The 20513-nt window shown below is 50.7% G+C and overlaps 7 protein-coding genes across 7 annotated transcripts; 5 read left to right on the plus strand and 2 right to left on the minus strand.

Moving 5' to 3' along the window:
* Positions 1–1639: 1639 nt before the first annotated feature.
* N7506_011365 (uncharacterized protein) lies at positions 1640–5467 on the plus strand (the record flags this gene model as incomplete). Its single annotated transcript, XM_056960658.1, has 1 exon — positions 1640–5467. The coding sequence occupies one exon, from the start codon at positions 1640–1642 to the stop codon at positions 5465–5467; it is 3828 nt and encodes a 1275-aa protein (XP_056806813.1).
* Positions 5468–6444: 977 nt separating this feature from the next.
* On the plus strand, positions 6445–8977 carry N7506_011366 (G-protein comlpex beta subunit CpcB; the record flags this gene model as incomplete). The annotated part of the gene is made up of 6 exons (XM_056960659.1): positions 6445–6657; positions 6776–6902; positions 6950–7250; positions 7811–8020; positions 8077–8453; positions 8544–8977. 6 exons carry the CDS (start codon positions 6445–6447, stop codon positions 8975–8977), a joined length of 1662 nt encoding a protein of 553 aa, XP_056806814.1.
* A 445-nt stretch (positions 8978–9422) lies between these two features.
* On the plus strand, positions 9423–10837 carry cpcB (40S ribosomal protein RACK1; the record flags this gene model as incomplete). The annotated part of the gene is made up of 4 exons (XM_056960660.1): positions 9423–9502; positions 9577–9703; positions 9832–10149; positions 10412–10837. The coding sequence occupies 4 exons, from the start codon at positions 9423–9425 to the stop codon at positions 10835–10837; spliced, it is 951 nt and encodes a 316-aa protein (XP_056806815.1).
* A 487-nt stretch (positions 10838–11324) lies between these two features.
* Positions 11325–12782, minus strand: N7506_011368 (TPR domain protein; the record flags this gene model as incomplete). The annotated part of the gene is made up of 1 exon (XM_056960661.1): positions 11325–12782. The coding sequence occupies one exon, from the start codon at positions 12780–12782 to the stop codon at positions 11325–11327; it is 1458 nt and encodes a 485-aa protein (XP_056806816.1).
* A 275-nt stretch (positions 12783–13057) lies between these two features.
* Positions 13058–14338, plus strand: N7506_011369 (SOS response-associated peptidase; the record flags this gene model as incomplete). Its single annotated transcript, XM_056960662.1, has 3 exons — positions 13058–13084; positions 13137–13677; positions 13728–14338. The coding sequence occupies 3 exons, from the start codon at positions 13058–13060 to the stop codon at positions 14336–14338; spliced, it is 1179 nt and encodes a 392-aa protein (XP_056806817.1).
* Positions 14339–14522: 184 nt separating this feature from the next.
* N7506_011370 (uncharacterized protein) lies at positions 14523–15446 on the minus strand (the record flags this gene model as incomplete). The annotated part of the gene is made up of 5 exons (XM_056960663.1): positions 14523–14586; positions 14657–14687; positions 14739–14818; positions 14882–15294; positions 15432–15446. The coding sequence occupies 5 exons, from the start codon at positions 15444–15446 to the stop codon at positions 14523–14525; spliced, it is 603 nt and encodes a 200-aa protein (XP_056806818.1).
* Positions 15447–15882: 436 nt separating this feature from the next.
* N7506_011371 (RNA polymerase II mediator complex middle subunit MED1) lies at positions 15883–18195 on the plus strand (the record flags this gene model as incomplete). The annotated part of the gene is made up of 2 exons (XM_056960664.1): positions 15883–17487; positions 17539–18195. The coding sequence occupies 2 exons, from the start codon at positions 15883–15885 to the stop codon at positions 18193–18195; spliced, it is 2262 nt and encodes a 753-aa protein (XP_056806819.1).
* Between the last annotated feature and the right edge of the window lie 2318 nt (positions 18196–20513).

Genomic DNA, 20513 nt, shown 5'->3' on the forward strand with positions numbered 1-20513 from the left:
GTATTCACCATGTACAAGCAGAACTCGGGTTCAATGTTGCACGTGGAAAGTTCGAGTCATTCGTGCCGATCGTGGGATATGCCTCATCCGGGTAAGCTTATCGCAACAATCTCCATTGTAATCGTTAGTTGCTGCTAGTCTATTGCACATCACGCCATGGTCCACTTGACCCAACGTTGATAAATCTGGTCGATACAGTAACCTGAGCAAAGTGGATGGTCTGTTCTATCCATGGATGATAGCGGTGAGAACAAGCGGCGAGCTCAGCTCCTCATTTGCAGTTCAGGCGTTCTTAATCTACAAAATGTATTGCGGCATTCCACGGGGAGTCCGGTAAGGCCGGTGATTGGAGGGTCCAGAGTTGGGAGATGAAAGGTTCAGATCAGGTACCACGTCACAAGGCTGACTCGCGTAGGAGGGCAGCGATCTGATCTCGAATATGAATTCAAATCCACGGAGCATCAATGCTTGAATCATACCTCAAAATAAGAGTCAATCTAGTGAATATATAATCAAGGACATAAAGTTTGGATGAGACTCGAAAATGGGCGGGTATAACATTTTTGCGCCACAGGCTTATCCTCGTGTGTTCCAGGGACCCGTGGAACGGCTGAGGAACGTGTGGAAAAAGGATGCTATGCGCTAGCAGCCGCACTACTGGTGCCCTGCGGGTCCCGGCTGAATTGTCGGCACACTTGTGCTCCGTGTTTGGACGCAGTTCAAATTTAGATTAGGCGTTCAATTGATTATTTCGTGTAAGCACACCTCAGACTAATGCCCCAGGGTTCTGGTTCTTTGTTCAGATCATAAATCAAATCAATGCAAAGACCCGAAAGGGAAAGGTTCGAAAGACTAACTCAGACCCCACTCGCATCCATGGAATGAGACAAGATGATTGGCTCCAGACAGCCAATGGAGCCTGAAACCTAAGACGAAGCGGGGCAATTTAGCGTGTCGATCGAACATTGTTCTTTTCCTCCCCTGGGCTTGTCCAAATGGTATTTTATTTCGTTTGGTTCTCCTTTCTGGTTGGTCTTTTGATATCAGTCAATAAGATATCAATAACCAACACCTGGACATCTCGTATTTCCACCCTTTGGTATTATGAATGTCAAAACTTATAGACCTGCAAGTTCCATTTAAATGAGGCGTTTCAGAAGAGCTTAAAGGTACAGGGGTCTGTACACTTTGCCATGTAAGATCAGAGTATAGCGTATCAAGCCCCATAAATTATTCGGTAGTCGACCCCGAATGTTCCAAAAAGGTCTCCACTAACGCGGAATTGAATAATTACTCCTGACTCGCTCTCTTTCCCTTTCCTCCTCACGATACCCTTCTTACCTGTGAATTCCCCGCGGTATGAGCATATGAGCACTGATCGCATCTCGACTCTCAACGGGTAAGTTGCAAACCCACCGTTCACCGTCACGCGGCGATCTGGGCGACGTTGCGCCGGCCCCAATTACACCTGGTCAGCTTTGCACGGCAGGACGGCTGACTCTCGCGCGCAGATAGGATGATTTAAAATTTCAACTTCTACTCAGCGTTCTTCTCCGTCATCGGTGCGCGACCAGAATCCTCCAGCCCGCGAGAAAGAACGAAAGATCTTCTAGATAAGCACTCGGGCTTGGTCTCAACCATGCAGTCCTTCAAAGTACCCGACTTCCTGGAAACCGGGGCCGTGTCAACCCGCTCGCGCAGCCCTAGTGTCGTTTCCACCGATTCGCAGTTCTCCCGAGTCAACCTCATGTCCCCGCCAACCGTGAGGCCGCCCCCCGCTTTCATCTCGGCCCCTGCAGCTTCAGAGATCATCTCCGCCGATCAGGAGTTCAACGCCGCGGATTTCGTCGCCGAGGATGAGGAGACCGGGAGCGGCGCGACTGCGCTCGTGACGCCTGCTGCACTTTCGCTCCTGAACGGGTTCCTCGATAACCTTTTGTACAATGTGCTTGCATCTTCCAAATCGACGCAACTAGCGTGCATTCGCCCCGCAATGGCCGATGTGCTGAAACCCCGACTCGCCAAGGAAGTCGTGGCGGCGGCCGAGGAAGAATTGAGCGAATATATGGGCGGAGAGGAGGATGAGCAGACTGAATTTCGCGGTGGTCAAGAACCCGGTGGTGACTTTGATCTGGTGCGGTCATGGAAATTGACCCGTCTCAGATGTATGGTCTACACGCGGTTAGGTGATATGGAGGAAGATGACGAGGATGAGTTCATTGCACAAGATGGTCTGGGAGAGACCGATGGGGCGCCCCGCCGATTCACCAGCCATGTCGACAACATCACACCCGCAGCATCAATCTTCCTCACCTCGATTATTGAATACATTGGCGAACGCGCACTGGTCATTGCTGGCGAAACCGCGCGGTCTCGTCTACTGGCACAGCTTAATGATGGCGATGATCTTATTGGGCCTGATGAAGAGCAGAGGAGAATTCCTCGACTTGTGGTGGAGGATCTCGATATGGAAAAATTGGCCCTGAATGCGACCTTGGGTCGCTTGTGGCGGACGTGGAGAAAGCGCAGACGCGGTACCACCCTCACCCGGACTTTGTCTCGCGAATCAATCCGCCGCCGCGGTTACTCTCTGGCGAACAGCCGGAAGAGCAGTATTGCGACTATCGAGGAGCCTATCACACCCAGGGAGCCTGTTCCCGCCGTAGAGGTTCCTCCGCCCCTCGACCCCGCCTCCATTCCTCTGCCGATGAGCGATTACGATGTGCAAGAAATCGAAGTCCCTGGTTACGTTGGCGACTTGGAAGGGGAGGTGCAGACTATGGAGGCGGTCGTTGCTCACAAAGTACGACCGCGCAGTCTTATGGTCTTCTCCTCGCCTTCTCTGCTGTCAAGATCTCCCAGTTCAGCGACCAACTCCCCCCTGAGCGCATCCGCCATCGAGCCCCCCAAATCTTTCCGCCACCTTCGCTCGATGTCCCTCCCGAATGGTCCACCTATCAAAGACGAGGAGGAGACAATCGTCCCTGACGATCAACCCTCGCCGACCCCATCCGAGAAAAAGAAACTAGAGACTATGTACGAGGATGATGAGTCTGCGGAGTATGTGGATGCAGCCGAGGAAGCGGTGGAAATCACCCCTGGCATTGCGATCACTACAGAGTCAGAAAGTTCGCAATTGCCCGAAGCTGCAGCAGAAGCATCCAAGAATGCGAGAAAGTCTGTCCTGCATGAAGAAGGAGCGGCGCCTCCAGCGGTCAGCGAAACAATTGCGTCCTTGCGTGCTATCGCGACCGACGAGGATGATTTGACCGATCAAACCAATGGTGCCCGCATCTCCATCGCGTCCCTCGGTGATCGACCGAATCGCGAAGATCCGGAAGTTATTGAAGGCACTGGGACGTATGAAAAGCCTAAATTGACTTCGACGACGCAGCGACCAAAAAGACAATCCTCTAGGGATATCCTATCATTGCAGGCAAGGTCGATTTCTCCACAGACTAGTGACTCTCAAATGCATGCCGTTGCGGAGGGGCAGATCCCTATGCAAGGGATAGAGACCACGCCGACATATACGACCCCCGTCGAGGCTGTCACTTCCACTGATCAAGATGCGATTGATCAAGATCAGAACAAGACAATGATGATTTCCACGCCCCCTAGTGGGTCCCCGCGCGAAAGCAAAGAAGACCTCCAAACTCCAAAATCTCAAGACTCCATCACTCCTTTCGGTCCCTCTCGCCCCGCCTCTGTTTCAGGTGATTCGCAGCGCTCGAAGACTCGCCCAAGGCCCGCTCCTTTAGTTGTTGCAGGTAGCAACCTCAGCCCTTCGCTCAGTGAACGTGCCGCTGTTCAGCGTATGGCCCCTCGGCCATCGACATCAGGCTCCCCATCTTTGAAATCTCATTCCCGCCGCTCTGGTAGCTTCGGTAGTGCCCGGGAGATCAAGCGCCCGCTCACTGCTGGCTCTGCAACATCGCAAGTATCAAGCAAGTTGAAAGGCCTCATGGGTCGACCACAAGGTGATGGCCACTCGCTCCGCATGCGCAGCTCGTCCGAGACGAGTCGCGCATCCGGCGCCAGTGGAGACTCAGCAGACAATGACATGGCCGACTTGGACAAGTTGATCAACAGCGATGAGACCATCCATTTCACTCTCACCCCTAAGAGCGTTAGGGAGATGTCTTTCCCCGAGCCGCCCAACCGTCCGATCCCCCGCTCAACTGCCGCAGGCACCGATGGCGCAAGCGATCTCTTGAAGACCACCCAATCAACCGAGGAAAAGCACCGCGCCCGCGCTTCGGTCTCTTCCAAGGCCACCGGAGCAACTGCCGGTACCGCAAACACTTCAAGCAGCGGAGGGATGACCACCGCTTCTCGCACACGATCCATCGAGTCAAAACACATCCCGCACTCAGCGCGCATCACACCAACCTCCTCAATCTCGACATCCAAGTCTAGCAAGGCGGCTCAAGCTCGCGACGAGCGTGCCCCTGCAGATTCCACAAGTGATTTCGCAGAATTTATGAGGTTGACTGGCCCTCCACCTGCGCCTGAAAGCGAAACACCCAGCGCACCTGCTAATGCACCTGCTAGTACGTCTCCCGAGCCGAAGAAGTCAGTTTCAACAGAGCGGCCGAAACCTGTTCGCCCTCCGTCGAGTCAGTCCGCTGCTTCCCGCGGCACGGGTACATCTCGCAGCAACAAACTCAAACTTCAGGCTCGGTCTGCCGAGACTAACGGGTCCTCTTCTGATCTCATCGACTTCATCCGCCAGGGTCCCCCGATGCCAGCAGGTGCTCATCGCATCCCTCGCACAGTCGCGCCTTTCCGCAACACCATCGATTCCGATGATCTTCAGATCGACGCTACCAGCTCCACTGCCAGCACCGGCAACGGAACCACTCCGGACAAGTCCTTGTCCTCGCTTGGCTCACGAACAGGCCTTCTAGACTCGTCAAAGCAGAACAAAGCCACGGCATCAGGAAGTGCAGCAATGTCTTTCGACGAGCCACAACCTCCTGCCCGGAAGCAACGCCGCGTTCCAGACCCATACGCCATTGACGACGATGACGACGACGAGCTACTCGAAGAACTCCTGGAGCTAGAAGAAAACCCCAAACCCAAGCGCGATGAAGAAAGCCTAATGGACTTCCTCCGTAACGCCCCTCCCCCACCTTCAACCGAACAACCCCCTCAACCATTCGTGTCCACCTCAAACGGCTCCGGCGCATCAGGCATGAAAGCCCGTTTGCTCCGCAGCTCTCAGAACTCCCTCCGTCCCCAAAATACTCCTACCAGAGCCCCATCCAGCTACTCCGCGAAAGTGGGCCAAGAGCGCAACCACGGCTCTATGCCAAATGCCTCGAATCGCAAAACCGATACCAGCGATCTAGCTGATTTCTTACGGAACTCGGAACCACCGCGTCCTCCGCAACCAGCGCCTAAACAGAAGGATACGGGTGGTTTCACCCGCTTCTTCACTCGCCGAAAAAAGACTGAGGCTTAGGCGCGACTCCTATTGACTTGTCTTTGTCTTGTCTTGCTTTGCTGAGCGTTCTGACTTTCATCCTACATCTTACATATTTCTTTCTCATTTAATGATCTACATATCATGTCCATCGCTTCAATACTGTTTGTGCGACAGCACGGCCATTTCATCGTGTTTGTTTTTTGTTTCTTTACTCGATAGAGTCACGTCTTCCTATCATTGTTATCATTGTGCTCTGTGGCTACGACCAGGTGGCTTGTTTCTCATCTCATCGCTTTGCATTTCCATTGCGCCATTTGCCGGCCTTTTTTTTATTATTATCATTTACATTCTACGTGGCACTTTCTACGAGTCATATGGACGTTCGCTTTTTCATCTTGTTGAGACGTCGGTTTTGCTTTCGTGGATTTTGAGATACCATCTTCGTCTTCGCCATTGCTTAAACTATTGGCCCTCAGGAATCAATATAATTTTTCTTGGAATATCGACCATCGTGAAAATTGAGTAGTCTGACAAAACTATACCCCATAATTCACATGAAGCTACGGAGTATTTCCGCCGCTTGTACTCTGTACGAAGTACTTCGGAAGTGTTATCGCCAGACTTCGACCTTCCAAGGCTTTGTTTAGCTATTTTTCTCTTCATTGCCCAAGTTGCATTGTTAGCTCATTTATCAAGATATTTCCAGTTCTCTTTCTATTTAGGTCTGTCTATCTATTGATCATGTCTCTGATTTCCTGTATCTACATCTCTACAAAGCGAGGTTTGCTTCACCTGTGTACTATTAAATGAATTAATAAATTGTTTGGATTAACATTGGCTACATACTCGAAAATCGATTATACTAAGAAAGCTTAACACCCTTGTGATGTTCCCGCAAGCCCGTTTGTATAGACCTGCGCCCGGAACAAGGTTCCTCCGCAATCGATCCCCTTACCAGGTGGCATCAACAACCACGCATCCGTGTTTACAACAGCCAATTCCACGCCACAACCATGGGCACCTCACCAATTACGCTGAGGAGCATCCTTGGCTTCCTCTTCGTCTTCGTACAGCTCGCTTCTGCCCTCAAATTCGACCTCACTGCCACCTCAGGCGGCGGCAAGAACGAGCGATGCATCCGTAACTTCGTCTCCAAGGACCAGCTGGTCGTTGTTACTGCTACGGTCGGTGGAACCAAGGGTGATGGACAGAAAGTCAACATTCACGTACGTGGTGCCTGAACGGGGGAAAGGATGAACTGGCGCAATTTGGCAGCTGGTCGATACCGACACCGACTTCAGAACCCTACAGCTGGATCCCCGCTGACCTCGACATTGAATATAGATCAAGGACGCAATGGGTAACGACTACGGCCGGCCTAAGGATGTTGTCGGCGAAACCCGCCAGCTCTTCACCTCGCCCGCCGACACCGCTTTCGACGTCTGCTTCGATAACCAGCTCACTGGCCACAGTAAGCAGACTAAATCCGAGCTGTGGGATATAGACTAATGAACACAGACGGCATCGCCAACCCCTCCCGACCCATCGAACTCGACGTCGACATTGGCGCCGATGCCCGCGACTGGAACAGCATTCAGTCCCAGGAGAAGCTCAAGCCCGTCGAGACAGACCTCCGCCGCATCGAGGAAATGGTCGCCGATATCGTTACGGAGATGGAGTACCTGCGTGCCCGCGAGCAGCGTCTACGTGATACGAACGAGAGTACCAACGAGCGCGTTAAGTGGTTCGCTTTCGGTACTATGGGTATGCTTGTCGGGCTTGGTGCTTGGCAGGTCGTTTACCTGAGGGCTTACTTCAGGTATGTGCATGCTTTTTTGCTTGTTCTTTGGGATGAGGCAGCGGCTGCAGAACAGGGATTGATTACTGACTTGGTTGCAGATCTAAGCACCTCATCTAGATTCTCGGCTTCGGGTTCGATTGCATCTTTTGACGGTTCTCTTTGGTTTTGTAACTGCATTGCAAATCTTTTTGCTTGTTGTGTGGACTTTTGTTCTAACAGTCATGATCTCAATGATATAAAATGTACACCATGCTTTTTGCAGCCTGGCGCTAATAATATTTTGTTTTCACGGTAAATCCGAGCTCTTCTGTTGGAGTTAACCATGCCGTTGGCACGCGTGGAAAAATCTCTATATGAAAGGAAGAAATCTTTGGAGTGGCATTTTCTTGGTTGGATGCTTCAGCAAGTATGTGGCATGCATTGAGAGGACTAAAGATACCATTCTCAATATTGAACGGTGGTGACCAATTGCCCATACACTGACGAATGGAGCTAAGCCACAGCACTTCTAGAGAGATTTCAAAGTAGCCCTTGGACAAATATTAGCAGAAACGAATTGAAACATCTATAGTACGAAGTAAGAAGAGGCAGCCTATGACAATGGAGATGTTTACATTGAAGACGCAAACAGTGCAAACACCGGGCATTACAGGAGCTTTTCGGTTCCCCGACATTACAGCGGATGATGTCAAAGCCGAGAGCATTAAACCCCAACTCCTCCCTAGAGGAACACACAACTTACAGCTTCCCTTGACCACCGGTAAAGCAACATGTCTGCTTCACGCTTTGTCTGTCGCCTCGCGCGACCGGTTCCATCTTGCTTTAGCTCAATTTCAACATCAAGCCGCCAATTCGGCACTTCTGCTCGACGTCTACAGGACGCCAAAGATGAAGCTGCCAAGGCGACACAGCAGCATCGCGCCAACCAGGCCGACAAGCCCCCAAACCAATTTGTGCCCAACACAACCTCTACCATGACAAAGGATTTCCCCAATGTGGGCGAGAAGCCGTCACCTCCGGAGATGCTGAACTCCGTCGAACCCAACTACAGACCTGCCGACCCTTACCCAGGAAAGATCGAGCACTTTACTGGTGGTCGCCAGGATAACGGTGCGCAAAAGCCCGAACTTGGCGTCGGTGAAATGGAGGGCATCACTTTCAAGGTCGAGCCCTTGAAGCGAGTCGGAGAGGAGCTTGCGACCAAACGCGCGCGTCTACTATGTTCGTTCTCCCATATGCAAGCACCCTGCTGACAACCAGTCACTGCTGCATCAACTCAAATCAGAATAATAAGCTAACTGTCTTAATCAGACCAAAGTCGCAAGCGCGGAATCCTCGAGTCAGACTTGCTTCTCTCCACTTTTGCGGATGTCAACCTTGGTAAGATGAACTACGATCAGCTCGTCGAGTATGACACTTTCCTTGACGAGAATGACTGGGACATCTACTACTGGGCGACTCAGGACTCGCCTGAGGATCTCCCCGCTTCCACTCCTAAGGAGGATACCATCACCGAGACGTGGAAGGAGACTGGTGCCAAGAGTGGTGAGTGGGCGCAGACTATCGGTGCCTTCAGAGCCGCGTACCGACCTGTTCCGACGCGCTGGCAGAAGTCCGAGGTGCTCACTTTGCTGAGAGAGCATGTTCAAGATAAGAGTGCTACTGGCTTTGAGAAGGCCAAGAATAAAAAGACTGGCGGTGGTGGTCTCGGCAGAATGCCTGACGTTCAGGTGTTTGACAACTAGGCCGATGCACCTGAGCTCTGGGGCATTGTCGAGCTTGACATTTGTACTATAATTTGTCCATAGGAGGCGTGTATCAACATGTTGTATATTTGATGGGATGATGTCATCAGGACATGGATAGAAGAAGATTGGAATGGGTGGCAGATGACAATCTCCGACCAGATTTCTTTGGAAATTAACAATTCAAAGAAGATCAAATTCCATTGCTTGTTATAAACAGGTTCAACTTACCCGGGGTATACTTGAAGATCGGCCATGACGATAAGATATCAAATCATGTGACCGCTTCGCTTAATCAGGGCTCCGCGGAACCACACAACCCAATAGCAGAGCGGCTTAGGGCTTGAGCGGGCGAGTCTGTCTCCCGTCTTCGATTTTACTCACCCCCCAGAGACAACGACAATCTCCGCCCATCCTCCTCCCTCCTTCATCACTCATTCCCATCATGGCTGAGCAGCTGGTTCTTCGCGGCACCCTTGAGGGCCACAATGGCTGGGTTACTTCTCTCGCCACCTCCCTGGAGAAGTAAGAACGAACCTCCGATTTGCGCAGATTGAATTTTTGATGGGACAATCTCTGACTTGAATGTTTGATAATAGCCCCAACATGCTGCTGTCCGCATCCCGCGACAAGACCCTGATCATCTGGAACCTTACCCGTGATGAGCAGGCCTACGGTTACCCCAAGCGCAGCCTCGAGGGTCACTCCCACATCGTCTCTGACTGTGTACGTTATTCCCCCGAATGAACCGGAAGTTTTTGGATGCGACAATCAAGAATGGATGGAAAGAGCAAGGAGCAAAATTTGCCCAGATGGAATGGTTTCGCTGACCGATGGTCTTGTCTGCGTTATAGGTGATCTCCTCCGACGGTGCCTACGCTCTGTCCGCCTCTTGGGATAAGTCTCTCCGCCTCTGGGAGCTCTCCACCGGCAACACCACCCGCACTTTCGTCGGCCACACCAACGACGTTCTGTCCGTCTCGTTCTCCGCCGACAACCGCCAGATCGTCTCCGGATCCCGTGACCGCTCCATCAAGCTGTGGAACACCCTCGGTGACTGCAAGTACACCATCACCGACAAGGGCCACACCGAGTGGGTTTCCTGCGTCCGCTTCAGCCCCAACCCCCAGAACCCCGTCATTGTCTCCGCTGGCTGGGACAAGCTCGTCAAGGTACGCTATCGATCTCGAACTCTTATCAAGAACTTTTCCCCCGCACTGCTATGCCCGCGTGATGCTTGCAATAAACGTATTTGCTACTTCAGAGCCCTCCGGGGCCATGAGACAACTTTTCACCCATTTTGCCTGATGGGCACAGCAACAATCTTTTTTGATTTTTGATTTTTTGAACGATTGGAGGACCTGGAAAATTTTTTTTCCTTGGACACTCACACATCACATTTGGTTTCTTGACGCTGACAATTCTGCGCTTTAGGTTTGGGAGCTCGCTTCTTGCCGTCTCCAGACCGACCACATCGGTCACACCGGCTACATCAACACCGTCACCATCTCCCCCGACGGATCCCTCTGCGCCTCCGGTGGCAAGGACGGTACCACCATGCTCTGGGACCTTAACGAGTCCAAGCACCTCTACTCTCTCTCCGCCGGCGATGAGATCCACGCTCTCGTCTTCTCCCCCAACCGCTACTGGCTCTGCGCTGCCACCAGCAGCTCCATCACCATCTTCGACCTCGAGAAGAAGAGCAAGGTTGATGAGCTCAAGCCTGAGTTCGTTGAGAAGGGCAAGAAGAGCCGTGACCCCGAGTGCATCAGCTTGGCCTGGTCCGCTGACGGCCAGACTCTGTTCGCCGGTTACACCGACAACAAGATCCGTGCCTGGGGTGTTATGTCGCGCGCATAGATTTGAGTTGTTGTAACGGAGCTTGAGGAGCCTCTTTTTGTTCTATTGACAAGGGAATTGAAAAAAGTTCAAAAATACGGCAAGAAGAGCATTGGTTTGGGATGTATGAGCCACGAGCAATGAAGCACTTCGAGCCGGGACCAAATCGTCCCCGGCCTGGAGGTTTTCTGACATGTCTAGCTATACTTGATCCGCATTGAATGGAATGTTTGGATTATGGTGCATGACATGTGATGTTCTAATACCAGTTAAGGCATCAAAATGTTTCCTATTTTTCTATACTTAAGTCTGCTGGTGATCTTCCAACGTAGCCGTTTTCTGTATCCACTCTAGCTAGTGGCTGGTAAGCTTAGGGTACCTCATTACTGGTTCTTTGGCTCTTTGTCTAACTACTTTGAGGTGGACTTTGGTAAATGTACAGGAGTTGTTTCTGCTTCTTTCTTAATATAGTACACAAGGCCATGTCATTGCCCGTCATGAATGTCCGTTATTTCTGTCCCAATCTCTTCAATGCCTCCTTCGCCATGAGACTTCCTTCTTGGTATCTGATTTTGTCGGCCAATTCCTTAGCCTCGGTATAACGCTGCTTAGCCACAGCAGGTTTCTTTTGTAGCTCAGCCAATTCGCCCAGGTTATAAGTTGCAACAACACAAGTGAGGTCGCATTCCTCATCTCGCACCGGAGGTTGAATGTGCGCCGCAACCTCAATGGCCTTCTCAGCCCACTGGCGGGCAGACTCGACGGTCTGCGCTGCGGCAACGGGTTCCTGAGGCTGAGACTTAGGAGGCAGCTGAACTTGGCCTACCAAAGCAGAAGCAACGCCGTTGAGCAGCACAACCTGCTTGCAAGAAATGTTGCTGCCTTCAGCGTTACGGATCAAATCCAGTGCACGTAGATACAGCGGCATGGCCAACTCATACCGCTCCTTGGCGGTGTACGTTGTAGCAAGCTCGGCCAAAGCCGTCGCAATCTCGGTGAGGTTCAACCACGCGTCGCCTGCTGATCCATCATCACTGTTGGAGCTACCAACAGGAAGTCCCAGCCTCTGGCGGCGGTGCATTTCCTTCAAACAGAGTTCCACGGCGGCGACCTGCGCAGCCTCGGCCTTTTTGTCCTCCTGGATGTGCTCGCTGGAATAAAGCTCGCCAAGCTTCATCATGATTCCAACGACCTTCTTAAGCGCCTTGTCCCGCTGGCGGTTCTCATATTGAGCAAGTGCTTCCAAATCCTCTGGTGTCTCCTGCTTAGCCTCGACATCGACCTTGTCCTCGGCAGTTGACTTCTGTGCCTGTTCTTGGGCCTCTTTGACCTTCGCAGCGGCAGCAATGGCATCACCAGCCCGTCCCGCGTCCACCCAAGCAAGAGTCTCGGCTTTCGTTCGTTCCAAAACATCAATGGCTGGCTTCATCAATCCGGCTTTCTCCAGCATCATCGCTGCCTGGAGCTTGATACCAAGCACCTCGTCCGAGAACGGGTGAACATCTAACTCGGCTGCTATCCGCAGCGCCTCCTTGTATCCCTTAAGCGCCTTGGGTGGGTTTAGGTCGATCTCAGTGTAGTAGATAGCGGTGCGAAGGGCATCGGCCACTGGTGGCGGGAAGTTATGATACTGTGGCCCAACACGCGTCACTTCAACATAGGAAATGTAAGCGAAGGCCATGGCTCCGCCGACAATGGAGAAAATTGCCAGTGGCATGAGCACAGGGTTCTTGCGCCAGATGCCTTTTGATGCTTCGCGGTATCGGCGCCCGATCTTTTGCATGATTGTAAGGTGCCGAGTACCGGAGATATAGGGAGAGGCGAGAGGTCTGGCATTTTGGAAATAGGTTTGAAGGCTTGGCCGTGTGTTGCTCTTGGTGTAGATTGAGCGGGCTTGGTTCTGAGGCTGTGACTGTACAAATTTTGCGACGTTGGCGCCGGTGCGCCGTGATGCTGCGCGAAACATTGTGGTGGTGTGATACGCTCGAGGCGGAATTGGAGTATGAATTAGCCCAAGGCGATGTGTAGCAGTCTTGGTGTTGAGGAGAGGTCGGGATGAGTTGATAACCGGAGTCGATTTTCGTGTGGTCCAAGCTTCCGCTCCGCTGCATGACGTCGCCTGGAGTATGAAGTCGACTCTGCCGCCTGTTCTGCTTGGACACAACCATCGGTACTTTCAAAAACCACGCAAATCAACTGCAATTTTGTCATTTCTCCAATCTAGCTCGATCATCCTTCAGAATGTGTGGGCGGTACGCTTTGGGCGTGGTAAGTGTTGATCCTTCATCTATATATTCTACTCTAACCTAACGATCATCAGCGCTTGGCATATGTCCAGCATCGCTTGCAAGAGCAGGGTATGCAAGTAGACGAGGCACCTGATGATGATGCGGTCAGAGAAACGTACAACTTTGCGCCAGGCAATTTTGGTGCCGTTTACCGTGCTGAAGTACCGGCCAAGGAGCGTGACCATGGCAGACAAGCGCATGATGAACACGAAGATCAAAATCCAGAAAAAAGCAAGGATGCCACAAGCAAAGAACCGAAGATCTCAGATAGCCTGGCTGTCAAGTATAAGCTTCAAAGCATGAAATGGGGCCTAATTCCCTTCTGGACAAAACGACAGCCGGATTACGGTTCCATGATGCGGACAATCAATTGCCGCGATGACTCTCTCATCGAAGATACTGGCATGTGGACTACCATGAAGCGGCACAAACGATGCATTGTCGTCTGCCAGGGCTTCTATGAGTGGCTGAAGAAGGGTCCCGGGGGCAAAGAAAAAGTTCCTCATTTCGTGAAGCGCAAGGATGGGGAATTGATGTGCTTTGCTGGCCTTTGGGATTGCGTGTCCTACGAGGGTGAGTTCTATGCAGTTCTAATTTTATTGGACTGCCGCTAATTTGCCAAGGTTCCGACGAAAAGCTTTATACCTACACGGTAATCACAACGTCTTCCAACTCCTACCTCAAGTTCTTGCATGAACGCATGCCAGTCATTCTGGACCCTGGCAGCGAGGCCATGACCACATGGCTAGATCCCAGTCGAAGCAAGTGGTCAAATGAGCTACAATCGCTTCTCAAACCATATGAAGGCGAGCTGGAGTGCTACCCTGTTCACAAAGACGTTGGAAAAGTTGGAAATAATTCGCCAAACTTCATTGTTCCAGTCGACAGCAAAGATAATAAGAGCAATATCGCCAACTTCTTTGCTAATGCTACTAAGAAAGAGCCCGAATCTCCAAAATCGAAGCTGATCAAAGATGAGCGACCTACCAAGGACCTTGAATGGAGCGAAGACAATGCTCCGAAGCCGGCACCAGGTGTCAAAAGAGAGCATAGCCCAGATGCAGTTCCCAACGCAGAAAGTCCCAAAATAATGAAGGATGGACGAGAAGCAGCAAATTCATCGCCGCAGAAGAAGAAGCTGCGAAGTGCCACTCATAATAGCCCTATGAAAAAGTCGAGTGGCACCAAAGCAGCGGCTGGATCACAACCAATTACGAAATTTTTCACAAAGTGAGCACGGGTGGACTTGGACCCTAGCACGAGGATGATACGTGATATTTCTCAGTCAATCCAAAATTTGATGTGTCAGGTTAGAGAGGCGAAGGCAGAGATACCGGAAATGTGTTATTACAATAATGAAGCAAACCCACGCTGGATTCACAAAAGGAGTTATGATGGCGTACGGAATTTGAAACGCATCATTTTTCAAGTTCTTGAAGCTTCTGTACAAGCTTCTCCCTGAGGAAGGGGCTTAGACCAAAGCTGCAGAGATTGTTAGCACTCAAGATGGCCTCATATGGCCTTCAGCCAGCCGTAAAAGATGGATACTCACATTCCATCTCGAGTCACAACTCGGTAAGTACCTGAGATATGTCAGTGGGGTCGATAAAACTCGGCAGGTATTAAAAGCATACCGCTTGGTTGATAGTTGCCGTTGTTTCCAACGAATTGACCATTGGGGTCAACTTCAAGACTTCCAAACATGTCCTCCGGCCTATCTTATTAGCTTCATTCTTATGCATGATATCATCAGCCGTTGAAATAGAGAGATACATACCAAGCGATCCGTCCATAGTCAGGCGGACGTCTGGTATCAGAGATATGGATCCACCCTCCACGACCTCCGGAGCCCGCGCCGCCTTGACCACTAGCACCACCACTGGAATCGCCGCTTTCACCACGACGTCTGCGCCCACGCTGGCCACCGAGAAGGACACCGCCCGAACTCAAGTTCGCCCCGGCAATTGATACCATGACCTGAGCTTGTGACTTGGCATCAGGGTCTTCAACCGCATACTTAGAGCACACATCTTGGACGATGTTCAAGAATTTTGGGTTTCCTTTGAACGAGTCTGTTGTCGGTGGAAGTTGGGTTGTGATTCCAATGGCCAGTTCTGAGTTCACGGGCTCGGATGGCAGCAATGATAAGATGTGACTGCCACTTGCCGGTCCATTAGTTGGATGAACATACTACCAGATGGTTAGTATTGAACTAATGTTGATGGGTGTGTAATCGAAATGCATACTATATGGGGGGATCCTTCCAGTGTCGAGACACAACGGAATTGAGACCAAGGAAGAGTAGTCCGAGCTTGTCGACTAAATACCCTTGTGGCAAACATTGTGCTGATACTTTTATTATCACAGTGATAATGAATGTCGAGAAGACTGAGGGTATCAAATGCAAGTGAGCTAGCCAACAATTGTATCCAAGTGGAACAGAAACGGCAGGCGGTCTGGAACGCGGTGAGAAATAGATATGACGAGTATCACGTGATCATGGCTTCTGTCGGAGCTGTTTGGACTTCGACGATCTGAATCGGTGTTCGTGCAAGACTTCATGGACAAAGGGGGATTTCGGATGGATTTGATACTTGATCTGCGAATTTACTGAAAAAAACCTACATCTTGAAGTGTCATTTCCTCGAATGCTTGCGTTGGTGCGAATTGAGTCGCATTCGCGATACTGAATTCTTTGCTTTGTCTTTCGATCTCGTCTTTTGATACCCGTGTTTGGACCTCAATTAATCTTCAATCATTTTTGAAATATCCTCTATCATGGCAACTCCCTCAGCCAAACCTGGCGCGACGCCTACCCACCTGTCCTCTCCTCACCCCTCCTCCGCGCCTCTCTCCAGATCTCTAGCCCATAAGTCGCCATCCATGCGGACTCCCACAGGCTCGGGCCCGGCCCATGGCCAGCAGACTAGTGTCTCATCACACCAATACTCCACACCCCTCGCCGTCACAAGCGGGGTCGATGATCCAGTCAATTTCAGCTCCCCCTCAGCTCTCCTAGCTCTGGGAGGCTATACTGGCATCAGCCCTTCGCCTGCGGTGCATGATGGCCTTGGAGCGAGTATGAATGAAAGTGACATCCAAAATCTTGGTATGCAAGGAATCAAGCTCGGGGTTGCGCGCGACAACGACGAGGAGCAAAGGAATCGCATCGACGAGGTCGTTCAAATGCTGCGCACGCGCGTTTCGGGAAGAGGCGTCAGCCGTGAGAGTGTGGAGCGTTTAAGTCGACTTGAAGGATTCGAATCCATTTGGCAAGACGACAACCTCAACATTGCCGGCAACTTTGTCGATCTGGAAGTTGAATTCTACCCCGGCCTTGATGTCGTCAAAGATGTTAGTCTACGATATGCCACACCTGAGTACACGGAAGGTGTCCGACGCGACCAAGCCACGGAAGTCCTGAAGCGCACTCTTGCACAGTCGCCGGAAGAGGCTGAAATTGGGAAATGGAGGTCACTACAACAATTCCACGAGAACTTACAATGGCTTGCCAATCTTGACAAACTCAGCCAAGAGGTCAATTGCTTTGAGGCATTGGAGAATCTCGAGGAGAATTTCAAGCGGATTTGGAGCGAGGAGAACAAGAATGGGAAGCACGGTGGTGACTACCAGCACCTTTGCGCTGGTGTTCTTGGACGCCCCAGAATGCACAAAGGTACTCGAATTGGCCTCGGCTTGGAATATTGGGTTGAACAAGCGAAAGTCCTGGATGCAAAAAACAGCAAGAAATCGGCGGATGCCATGGATATCGATCAGCAACGCGATCAAGACTCGAAGATTGAGCTGGAAGATCAAGACAGATCATGGGCCGTTATGGTTGAATGTGAAGTAGGATATCCTTCTCTTCGCATCTCAAAAGAATGGGTTGGAAGTGAAGCGTTCACCGCAGGTGAAAGTAATGAGTCGCTTCCTTCAAACGGTGCTGCAGGTTCTGTGAACTGGCTGGACCCTCCGCAGACTATGCGTCTGACACACGGGAATCATGATCCCATGGCCATGGACTCTAGCATGCTGGAGTCATCACCGCCCAATCGTCGGTTCGTTGCTAAGCTGGAACCTGCTCTCGACGTTCCCATACTCGCTGCCTCAGACATATATCGACATCTCGGCATGCAATTACCGCAGGACTACAAGATGATCACATATGACGCCTTGTTGGTATCGGACTCTTCTATGTCGCCAGTTTCATCTCCACATATTGGTCGCAGGAAGCGCCAGATGCAGGTGCAGGCTGTTGACTCCAAGGGTGAACAACAGACGAAACGTCATAACTACACATTCCAAGCGTTTGAATCTATCCCTGGTCAGACTCTTCACGAGCTACCTTTCTCGCATCCACGACAACTTGCAGACATACTTCCTGTACGTTCTATTTCACTTGACCATGCCTTTATTTGAACTAATCGAATATAGATTCTCCGGCAATATGCATTGTTAGCCAACTTGATTAGGAAGACATTCCAACCATCAGAGCAGGAAAACGGAAGCACCGATGGGCTTTCTGTCACAGCCACTGATAAATCTTCCTTCTCGCACCAGGCCTCAAATGAGTTCACTAACCCTGATGGGCTCACTATATTGAGCAACGATAATCCCAATGAGGATAGACTCAATCTTCTGCTTGGCATCAAAACACCAGAACAGAGCAATGAAAATTCCAGCTATGGAAGCTCGACTCCTCTCAGTGGAGGACAAAGTCTCGTTCAATCACCCTGGGACGATGTCAAAGTGGATGTAACCTTGCGCACCCAACTTGGGCAAGCGCCTGCTTTGATGTTGCTGATTTCAGATCACCAAGGCCGGGAAGATGACCTTTCGGCTCAAGGCCGACCTCGTCAAATTGCAATCTGCTTTGAGGTTGGGCTGAACGGTCAAGTCTCGGTTGTAGAGACTGCAGGCTTGGCTAATGGCGGAAGCGGCGGCGATGCGGAAATGCAGGGCACAGACGACGCCGGCTCCAGTACCGGCGAGATCCAAAAGCAAATTGCCAGAGTGCTTGAGGTCTCACAAGACTTGGGCATTCTGGTGGAGTGGGTTTTGCGCTGGCTCCAGCAGCGTGCTGGCGGGTAGGGGGTTTGGCGTCTAACCCAATCTCTTGGAACATCCTTGCATGTGTACTAGTGTACGTGGGTATTATCTTACCTGCATATGTATGTAGCTAAAATCCATCATGACTAACGTTTTGCATCGCTGTCCCAGCGCATGGCCACGACATGCGTTTGATAGATCGAAAGCGCCACCATTGTATGCACGCTTGCTCGTTCCGATCCCCGTAGGCCACCTGGGCATGAATAGAGAAGGCAGCATTGTACGGAGTAGAATGTGGCATTTGTTAAACTTTGCATGGACTCCTCTGGGTGCAGGTAGCCATCTGCATGGGAGCCCTGTTGGTTCCTGCGAGATCGGATGATGCAATGGGGCTCTACCTTCACGGGACCCCTAGCATTATAGATGTCTACTATGTATGCTTACCCCGGAACTTGGCTTGTGAGCTTAATCGCTGAAAACCCCTGGCAGGCGTGGAAACCAGAGGTGCCGCCTCAGAGATTGTCGATACTTCCCGTTTGAGTCTTCGAAACTCTGCGTCCGAAGTCAGGGCACCACCTGCACCCAAGCGCATTTACTTCCCGAGTCCCGGCAGGGTCCCACTTAGGGTGGAAATTGGGCACTCTTGCCGTCGATTTTAGGTGTCGGGGCATATTCGTGTGGCTCTCGGTAATGACACGCAATAATTCCACCGCTTCCTTGCATCTCTGCACACTTCGCTGGCCGCTTAATGTAAATCTACAATCCAACATATACGAACCTGGACCTATACCAGTGTTTCAGTCTTAGATTAGAAGCACCTGTTCGCTTCAGGGCTACACAGCGTGCTCGCAGCCGTCTCACAAAATTTGCAACGATAATATATATCCGACCAATGCAAGAACAGTATACTTCCATGGATCTCTATATTTTCCAACAACCCCCTGTGCCGCCAAAATATACATCCGAAACACCACCTCCCACATTATTCCGGATGCGCATGCATACATGTGAGATGCAGACTGTTTCAGGGTCGATCAGATAAGTCTAGACCGTATACAATGCGGGGGCAGTGGACCGTGCCATGTGCGTCACTTGTAGTTCCTACATACGCCCGAGGCTACATGGAACATGACACCATACGTCAGGTGCAAACTGTATACAGGAGGGATTTGATCGCTGAATGGGTAGAGGAGACGCGCCGAGACGGATTGGTATTTTATAACAGATTTGAGCGGCAAGGAGTGGTGTCGATCACCTTGTGTTTCTTTGTCCATTTTCGGGCAGAGACCGAAATTCACGATGGTAGGTTTGGGATGCGAGGTATTAGATGGTTGCGCTTTTGGCCAACGGTTTCATCAGCTCTGGAGGTGCGCGGAACTTGGTTCTCATGTCTACTTATTGAGTCATGCGGTATTTTCATATTGAGGACTTCCAATGCGAGATTGAAGATTATATGGTTTGCTACAGACCATACATATGTGTACTCCGTACAGTCAGGCTTTATGAGGATTAGTCGGTTACCATCAGCGAGAAATCTCCGAAATACTCTACTGCGAGGCTATTGTCCTTGCCCCTCAGTGATATGGAGCTACCTATGTCATCATCGGCAACTAGTTTCGGGGAACAAGGCAGAGATTTATTCTGCCCCTCTTTCAGGGTTGTCCAAGTATTGATACTCCAGTACAACCTTGGAAGTACACGCAAAAGATCATTATTTGTGGAAAGCAAAGGCGAGAGGTCGTCACTGACGACCGATGTCAGTATAAAGTCTTGGCGCATGGACCACTTTTCTCTCGTGATCTGTATGGAGTATCAGAAACGGAAGGAACGAACCGACCAAACCGGCACATGATTTATATGAAATGAACTCCGTAGTACAATCAGTACAATCAGTACACAAATGTGTATACCCTGTAATATGAAGTAAATGCAAGTATCCATGTGTCATCCTATTCCGTTTTCTCGCATTCCGATGAGGCATTTTAGTAGCATAGTTCTATAAAATGCTGCAAAAAATGCGTAGATCAGGGCTTTGTCGGCTATTCTAGGTAAGAAATGGAAACATTCGACCTGACTCATTTACACACGGCAAATAAGAAGCAAGCAATTACGTGAGTATCAGTTCAATGTGCGAAGTTCTAGTCAGCGCGGTTTGTCACTGACGCCGGGGACCAATGGGAGACAAGCGATAAGAATGTCGATCTACATATGGCAATAAATTCTTTTCTTCAATATTACTATTTTATTGGATTCTTTTTATGTATAGTTAACTTGCATTGAATCTGATACTTGTAGCAATATCTGATGCATTTGATATCCATGTATATCTGTATCGACTATATTCAAATATTCGTCTATTT

Source organism: Penicillium brevicompactum, assembly GCF_028827555.1.
Source record: "Penicillium brevicompactum strain IBT 35665 chromosome Unknown utg000007l_segment0_segment0, whole genome shotgun sequence".
Lineage (NCBI taxonomy): Eukaryota > Fungi > Ascomycota > Eurotiomycetes > Eurotiales > Aspergillaceae > Penicillium > Penicillium brevicompactum.